The following is a 9,595-nucleotide window of genomic DNA, read 5'->3' as shown; positions in this document are numbered from 1 at the left end:
CACAGTTATTAAATTGAATACTTGTTAGAAACAAAAATAGTATCGAAATTTATTTAAAATGACACCAAAATTTAAATATAATAATAAAGAATGTAAAAAGTGAATTATATACTAAAAAACTACATTGATTCTATAAAATGAAACAAGATAGCACCGAAATTTTTTAAAATTTACACTATCGATGACCACGACAAGTTTGATGTACTTTACCTGTTTACCACACCATGCTCAAAGGATGTCCAAAAAAATTCTTCTCTGCATGAAGCCTTGAGATTTTACTATGTAACGAGGCCTAATCGGGATAAGCATATTGTCTACTATTTCACTTACTTACTGTTACTTTATAGTGAGAAATCGGATTTCAGAGTGGGTAGAGAGTTTCATAGACTGATGATTGTTAATGATTGTACAATTTGTTTGTCATGACAGCTGTTGTAAACTAATATGCCAAATGTAGGTAGATTACTGATTTGATAAAATGTTCAAGAGAATGCCTTATAAAAATTTAAAGAGAAACCCGAATAAAAAAGAGGCAAAAGAAAAATGGAATTGAGTAAATGATGGAAATTTTGATTTATTTCACAAGAGAGCAGTAGAACAAAGGTCAATATTCAATTATGTTTTTCTATAAGAAGAAGGAAGATTCTTCCGGCAAAGTCAATGTTCAATTTTTCTATTTTTTTAAAGTTTCTTTTAATTTTTAATTTAATTTTCTTTCTAACTTAAAAACGACATCATTTCATGTGTCAACGGGAGAAAGTAACTTTTATAAGCCATAAATAAAAGAAATGCCAAAAATTTTATTGTTCCTGCAGCAACGTTTTTTTCAATAGCAAAGTGAGGAGCAAAAATTTTGAAAGTGATGTTGTTGTTGAAGAGCTAAAAGGAACCAAAGAAAAAGAAACGAGAATGGGATTGCGGAGAAGAGAGAGGCAAAGACACTATCGTTTATGCGCTACAAAACGTCGCGGATATTTTGCAGTTAACGGCATCGCTATTTTTCTTTGTGTCAAACCACAGTTAACCACGCCAATAGACTTTTTTTTTTTTTTGTCAATAGATTGAACAATTTCTAATATTAGGTATTCTAATGGATTGGACAACTCTCAATTCTAGGTACATAACATATTCACACACTCCTCACATTTTTTACCACATTTTTTTTCAATTGCAATATTTAGAGTTTGAATCCTAGACCTTTGAGATGGGAAGGGAGTATGTCATTTGAGTTAAAGCTCATTAGCGCCAATAGACTCATTTGTTAGACAATTCCACTTAGTGGCCAATATGAAAAAAGAAAAAAATTAATTTCCTGTAAAAAAAATAAATTAACTTTCATAAACGAAAAAAAAAAATAGTCACCAAAAAAAAACGGAAAAAAAAAAAAACAAAAGAACTAACGTCAATTAACTTAAATTAGTCAAAAATTATTTTTCTCCACTTGCCAAATATTGGAAAAAGTTGGACTAAAAGGTGAAAACTGAAAAGTATATTCCCCTTCTCATTTTGTGATTTTCATCCCGAGATCATGGTATTCTTTTCATTTTTTATTTTTTATTTTTTATTTAAACGTCTGTTTGGGATACAAAAATAGCAATACTGCCTACAAATTTGATTTTCAATATCCCGCCCGTTAGCACAGTTCCCCAGATACTCTCTCTCTCTCTCTCATTTCATTTCTTCATCTTCTTTCTCTCCGTTCTTCCGTTGCACAGAGCAAACATTTTTTAAATCTTCAAACAAAAATAAAAAATAAATTAGAACCCTAGCAAGATCCACCGTCACCATGAACCAGTACCATATTTACGAAGCTATTGGTCGCGGAAAATACTCAGTAACCTTCTTCCATTTCCTTTTTCTTTTTTATTTTCGGGTTAAACTTTTCTTGAATCGAACTAAATTATGTAGATTTATTAATCTTTCTTTGTTCTTGTGGATTTGCAGACCGTGTACAAAGGCAGGAAGAAGAAGACCATTGAGTATTACGCCATCAAAAGCGTAGACAAGTCGCAGAGAAGCAAGGTTCTTCACGAAGTAAGTCTTTTCGTTTATATCAAAAAATAGATCGAATGAGCTCAATATGATTAAGAATAGTAACTTTAGTTACTCCATTTTAACAGATTCTATCTGAGCTGTGTCGTGCGAACTGGATTGGAATCTTTAAGATAATTAGTATTTATTTTTGTTCGTTTTTGTGTGATTTTATTTTTTGCTTTCTCTTTCTGCAGGTAAAGATTCTTCACTCTTTAGATCATCAAAACGTGCTCAAGTTTTATGAGTGGTGAGGTCTATTTTTTTACTTATTAATTTTGCGTAATTGGGTTGGGATAATACAAATATGAGGAAACCCTGTTTACCTGTTAATTATGCCATGGGAAAAATGGAGATTCAAAACGAGGATAACATGCTTAGCTAACAAGTGTTATACTTTGTATTAAAAGAATGAAGTGGTTATTATTGATTATGCACATAAGATTAATGATAGTTGCACTTAATGCAACTCACATAGTTCAAATTTGGAAACAATGATCATTAATGATTAATAATTGTAAGAAAAGGTAGAGAGAGAGAGAGAGAGAGAGGGGGGGGGGGGAGAAAGAGACCGTGGGAGGGAGGGAATGCAATACAAATATTTTATCTGCTTAAATTAAATTGATGATTTGGATGGCTATGCCTTTTGTTCCTTTGTAGTTTTTCACTCTTACATGCTCTAATTCCTTAAAATTATATTAAGGGTTGTTAACTTATGCTTTTAGTCATTATAGGTATGAAACTTCTGCTCACTTATGGTTGATCTTGGAGTATTGCGTTGGAGGAGATTTACTTTCTATATTACGGCAGGTAACCAGCACTTGCACTGCTAGTATTGTACCTTCATTATTTAATTGAGCTGTGAGCATAGAGGTATGGTTGTCTACATTTACTGTGGGACATTGTTCTGTAAAATTTCCCAATTATATGCTGTCTTTTCAGATAACAGTATGCAGACATTTCTTGTTAACTTCTTTGCAAAACTGATCACACTTTTTCTTTGGATCTTGATATGTCAATGTCACTACTAGAGATGATATATGGATATTTATCTAGAAGTCTTTTTTAAGTTGGGAATGGGGTTATTCTTTGTTGGATACTGATTGACAATATAGTAGTATGACACACATGTCATCACCGAGTACTTTTACCTATCACTATTTCATTTGTGGCAGGATGGCATCTTTTCTGCTAGTCAGGCATCCAAAAATTCATAAGAATGTGTAGAACAGTTCTCTGACTGCTTAGTGAAAATTTCTTGTTTGCCTTAAAAACCTAAGTGATTAACTTTTTAGGTTATTGCATTTGTCTATGCTCTGAATATTTTTGTTTCCTTCTTGTGATGTCTAATGTAGCTGTAATAATTGTAAATGTTTTCATTTTGTGAACTTGTGCTGTTGTGCAGTGTTTACACAATATTAGTTTCTTGTTTAATGTTGATTATGTGGATGACCTGCAGGATAACCGACTTCCTGAAGATTCAGTTCATGATCTTGCTTACAATCTAGTCAAGGCTTTGCAGTATATCCACTACTCTTAATTTCACTTTTTCTTTTTTTCGAGCCAACCATTTGGTCTTGTTATTTGGTGACACCACCTAGTGAGAAGAGACTTCTTATTATCAGTTGTGTTGCTCTTATATGCACTGAAACCAGATACACAATGCAGGTTTTTACATTCAAATGGAATACTTTATTGTGACCTTAAACCATCAAACATCCTACTAGACGAAAATGGGTGTGCAAAGGTATATATTATCATGCCATCTCGCTATATTGAGAGGGAGCTTGTAACTGTGTATTTTCTACTTCATTGATGCAGTTATGTGATTTCGGATTGGCTAGAAAGGTGAAAGATATAAAAGTTGCTTCTGCGGTATGCAAGACCTTTTTTTTTTTTTACTGCACTGGTTGTTTTGCTTCATAACTTATTTATTATGTGCATGTGTTTTTTATACATTTTCAGTTGCCTCAAGCCAAACGTGGAACACCCTCTTACATGGCTCCAGAGCTTTTTGAGGATGGTGGAGTCCATTCTTATGCTTCTGATTTCTGGGCCCTAGGCTGTGTATTATATGAATGTTATGCTGGGAGACCTCCTTTTGTGGGAAGAGAATTCACTCAGCTTGTAAAGTCCATCCTTTTGGATCCAACTCCTCCTCTCCCTGGTAATCCAAGTCGACCTTTTGTCAATTTAATTAATTCTCTGCTGGTGAAAGATCCAGCTGAGAGAATACAATGGCCTGAGCTTTGTGGACACGCTTTTTGGAGAACCAAATACACTTTGATGCCCTTGCCTGCTCAACCGGCGTTTGATGATATGATAGAGCTACATGCTAAACCATGCTTATCAGAGCGAAATGGTGATAAGTCCTCTCATAACAGGACCCCTCCGAAAATATCGTGAAAAAGATGTAAAGGGGGTGGTGAAGAAGGATGAGAATTCAATTTCAGGGTCTAGAGGCATGGAAACACCAAATAGGGCAACACCTAATAGCCATAGAACACACACAAAGGGTTCTGGCAGAACAGTTGAGGTGAAGCAAAAGGATCCTTCCAATATTGGCAAAAGAGTGAATATTTTGAGATTGTCAAGAATAGCAAAATCAAATCTACATAAAGAAAATGACAAGGAAAATTACAGGCGTCCCTTACCTAATAGCGCTGAGAATGATTCTGAAGTCAAAATTGAGAACACTGACATGGAACTTGATTTTAATGAGAGTACAGAAGAAGATGCACCGGAAGAAGCAGATGGCTCCGAACATACAACTGTGTGTGATGAGAATCAAGGGAAAGCAGAGGAGTTTGAGAGCAATATTAACCACCTGGATGCCTCACCCATTGTTGACACACCTGTCTCAAATGATCCAAGATCATTAGATCACGAGTCAACCCCTGAGCATCCTGACATATCTGTTATTTCTCCTAGTGTAAGCCCTCAGGTGAAGAAGCATAGAGTTAAAGATGACGCAGGATCTGGTCTTGACTCAGATTCTTCAAGGCCATCTAACAACCTTTCCCAGGTTCTTTGGCATGCATCTGATCTCTCAGTTAGACCAGTAATGCCGAGCAGAAAAGTTGATAAAGTCTCAGAAACTATTCCCTCACTTCCTTTTGAAACTTTGCAAGCAGCTGATTTTGTCAAGATGCCAAAAGAGCAATTGGAGGCAGTCCAAAACCGAATTATAACCATTCTGAACGGGAATACAAGCATTGGGGAGAAACAGAATGTGATTAGGTATCTTGAGAGGTTAAGTAGTAATGCTGATGCAGCTAATATATTGACCAATGGCCCGATAATGCTCATGCTTGTGAAATTTCTTCGTCAATCCAAGGCATCAGCTCTACGTGTTCAACTTGCTTCACTGATTGGTCTGTTGATTCGGCATTCTACTGTCGTTGATGACAGTTTGGCAAGTTCTGGAATTTTAGGCTCATTGACTGATGGCCTTAGAGACAAGCAGGAAAAAGTGAGGAGGTTTTCCATGGCTGCTTTAGGTGAGTTGCTATTCTACATATCCACTCAAAATGGCGATTGCAGTAAGGATAACATTCCACTTGAATCTCCATCAAAGGACAATAGGACTACATGTGGCTGGCAGGTTAGCTTCTATTCTTGTTGCTTATGATCTTCATTTGTCCATCTGCCAAGAACATTTGAAGCCTAATTTACTATATTAAATTCTACAATTTTCTTTCTATATGTGTTCAATTATCATATTCATGTACATTTCATGGTTAAACTATTTCTACCTTTCTGCAGGTTCCAAATGCATTATTATCATTAGTGTCATCAATGCTGAGGAAGGGTGAGGATGATATAACTCAACTATATGCATTGAGAACAATTGAGAATATTTTCAGTCAAGGAGGGTTGTGGGTGGGACGTTTGAGCAGTCAAGATGTCATTAGCAATCTTTGCTATATCTATAGGGCAGCAGGGAAACAAGAGAGCATGAGGCTTACTGCAGGATCATGCTTAGTGCGCTTAGTTCGGTTTAACCCTCCTAGCATTCAGTTGGTTGCGGAGAAACTGTCATTCAAGGACCTTGCTTCATCCCTTGTCAAGGGTAGTCCAAGAGAGCAGCAAGTCAGCCTAAATCTCCTTAACATGGCAATGCTTGGAAGTCACATGTTGACAAATATTGGAAGATACCTCATACCTCTTGCAGAGGACAAAAATTTGATCCCAAGTCTTTTGTCTCTTGTTGAGCAGGGTAGTGAAATTCTAAAAGGAAAGGCACTTTTCTTTGTGGCTCTACTTTGTAAGCATGGTAGGAGGTGGCTTCCACACTTCTTTTGTAGCCAAAAGCTACTTTCTGTGGTGGACAGGCTAGGAAAAGAAAAGGATACATATGTGCGGCAGTGTTTAGATGCATTTGTCAACATTGTGGCATCTACTATTCCCGGTTTGCTAGATATAATAACTGGGGACATCCAACAAATGATGGGTGGAAGGCGCCATGGACACATTTCAGCTCTTACCAGCAGATCTGCTCCAAAAACCAACATTCATTTGTTTCCGGTTGTCCTTCATCTTGTTAGCAGTTCAACATTTAAACACAAAGTGGTTACAATTCAAGTCCTACGACAGCTGGCCAATCTAATTAAACTCATTGAGACACCGTTTCAGGTTAGTGACTCAACCATTCTCGCTGTTATCCTTTTAATGATATGTTTTATTGTTTAATTGTTTTCATGGACCTTGACTCGCTGCTTGTTGAAAAATAAAATAAAGGTGTTTGGCTGACTGACCACAGTCACTAATTTAGTCATAAATTGATTTGCTGATATATACTTGTTAATCTGAAAACATGAGATTTTGGTCTTAGGAACCTTCTATATAATCAAATCAAATTAACAAATTCTTAAATACATAATGATTAATTAGATTAATTAATGTCTCATAAAATGTCTGTCAAATACATAATGATTTTGCTGGTGATGACTGATGAGACTACCATAGGGATTAGTAAGATGGTAGTTTGCAAGGTTGAATTTTAATAACTCTTGATATCATCATCCTTTGTCGATTTTCAGGGAAGAGATGACTTCCAAATAACCCTTCTTCGCATTTTGGAGTCTGTCACAGAGGAATCTCGCATGCTTTTTGGCAATCCGGATATTTTCATACGTGAAATACTCCCCAGTTTGACAGTTCTCTATAAGGGTAATAAGGATGGCGATGCTAGATTTTTGTGTCTTAAAATCTTTTTTGATGCCATGATTATTCTTTTAAGTGAACCAATTGAAGAAGAGCAAAGATTGAAGGATCTGAAATCCATATCAAACACCCGCTTTCTTCCTCTTTACCCAACTTTTATTGAAGATGAAGATCCTATTCCCATCTTTGCGCAGAGGCTTCTTGTCATGCTACTAGAGTTCAGCTTTATTACAATTCCAGACATTCTACACCTTAAGATAATTTCACAATGCTTTGAGTTTTTGCTTGGTGATCTGTCAAATGCAAATGTGAATAATGTTAAGCTCTGTCTGGCTCTGGCTTCTGCTCCTGAAATGGAGACCAAGTTACTCTCTCAATTGAAAGTGGTTAGGAGGATTGGCAACTTTCTAGAATTCGTATGTGCAAAGGAGATGGAAGACTTGTTAGAACCAACTCTGGGGCTGTGCATGGCATTTCTAGCACGTTCAGTCACTGCGGAAAAGAACCAACACTCTTAGGTGACTGTCCTCCTGAGGTGAGTGGTGTTGTTGATCCCCAACAGTGCATTAGAGACATAATGGACTTTGGAAGCAATGTTGGTGTCATGCTAGCCTTGAGTGCATCTGCTAAAACCAACATTGCTGACATAGCTTCCAAATGTGTAGTTTTACTTCTTAAGGCAGCTCCTCGAGAAGCCACCACCGGTCTACTAACGAATCTCCCCAAGGTCAGTGTGATCCTAGAATCATGGAATAGAGGAATCTCTCACCTAATTGTGCAGCGAATGCTTCATGCTCTAGGTTATGCTTGCAAGCAGTACTTACTACATGCAATGATATTGTCAATATCCATGCCAGAGATTTCAAGAATTGAAGTGATTGTTTCTGAACTAAAGAGTTCAGGTGTTCCTGGTTTAGCCAAAACTGCTGCACTGGCTGCCTTGGAATTGCAGCGGCTGCCACGCTGCATTTGAATAATTTGTAGGTATCATGTTGATGATTGCCTGTTTCAGATTCAAGTTTAAGAGTTGTGGTGAATTCCACTCAGGCTTCAGTGTACTTCTATGTATAGTATTTGTACTCTATCATGACACACAATATAATATTATTAATTCAAGGAATTTTCTCCAATTTGGCAGATATTGATTTGCATCCGATTCATTTCGTCTTTTTCTATGCCCATGTGATTCTTATGAATTGCAACTCATACTTCATTAATTCAATAAGGCTAACAGAACACATGCACACAAGTACAAAAGAACTTCAAACAAATATAACGAAGAAACTGCATGATTAGATTCCTGCACAAACCATCCCTTCATTTTCTCCAATAATTTAGAATAACGAAGTGTTGCCAGTTATGTAAATGGCAAAAGGACATGCCAATAATGTTGCTCAAGCAGCACAAATCTTAAGTAGATCAGTTTCACATTTCAATCTAAAATCATAATATTCTTAGGTCTACTCACTGCTAAATCTTTTACTCCATCATCAAAATTATAGTGCAAGCTTGAATTTCTTAGCAAATATTCTTGTGAAGTCAAATGTTAGTGTCACTGTCACATACTCACTCAATGATTAGGTACATGCTTTCCCTGTCATAATAGCTACAAATATGCAGTAAAATTTTGAACCTTTTGGTGGGTAATTTAGTATTCACCTTTGAAAGATCAAGCACAATAATTATGGATTTTGTAAAAGCAATCACAACAATTAACAATTACTACCAACTTGTTCCAAAATTAAAGAGCTGTAGGGCACATTCACAGACAGAAAAATGATTCTCTCTCACCATTTACCAAACGCATCACATGGGAAACCTGTTCCAATCTTTGTCTCTACCTCAAACAAACCAACTATATCCTCTCATCATCATCCAATAAACACTTGCCACATGGATGCCCACATAAGATCCCATTTAGTTTTAAGCAAGGGAAAATGAAACAATAGAGACAGAAAGACACAATTTTTCTATCATGTATTTGTTTTTTGCTTTTATATTTTCTGTTCGAAAACATTTTTCAAAATCATCTTTAGATATTAAAATAAATGATATTTTGTTAGTTGTAACCACAATACACATGATCCTTAACACTAAGAATTTTTCCCTCTGTAGTGTTTAAGGTATTGAAGATTTAAAGGTTTTCCCATCATTATTTCCACTAAAAAGCTCACATTTTCCATCCCCTTCACAAAATCCTCAGAGCATTAGTGTGCTAAACTTTGGTTTCTTCACCATCACAAATGGCATCATCATCAACATCATCATCATCATCATGCAGTGTTCATATTTCACTAATGATCATCATCATGGCCTCCATGCCCTCAAAACTCCATTCATCACCTTCACAACCTTACATTCCCAAGATTCCAACTCAATCTTCTTCTTCATCAGCAAC

General features: G+C 36.2%; 1 protein-coding gene across 1 annotated transcript; it reads left to right on the top strand.

Moving 5' to 3' along the window:
• Window positions 1–1,497: 1,497 nt before the first annotated feature.
• Window positions 1,498–8,336, top strand: LOC112741092 (serine/threonine-protein kinase RUNKEL-like). Its single transcript, XM_025789923.3, is given in 12 exon segments — window positions 1,498–1,834; window positions 1,945–2,034; window positions 2,229–2,281; window positions 2,766–2,841; window positions 3,491–3,552; window positions 3,700–3,778; window positions 3,853–3,906; window positions 3,997–4,425; window positions 4,427–5,635; window positions 5,797–6,666; window positions 7,074–7,680; window positions 7,683–8,336. Coding segments are annotated over 12 exon segments (4,065 nt in total). The 5' UTR covers window positions 1,498–1,786; the 3' UTR covers window positions 8,171–8,336.
• Window positions 8,337–9,595: the final 1,259 nt, after the last annotated feature.

This window comes from Arachis hypogaea, chromosome 14 (assembly GCF_003086295.3).
Source record: "Arachis hypogaea cultivar Tifrunner chromosome 14, arahy.Tifrunner.gnm2.J5K5, whole genome shotgun sequence".
Lineage (NCBI taxonomy): Eukaryota > Viridiplantae > Streptophyta > Magnoliopsida > Fabales > Fabaceae > Arachis > Arachis hypogaea.
The sequence above is the reverse complement of the archived record's forward strand: the minus strand, read 5'-3'. Positions and strand labels throughout refer to the sequence as shown.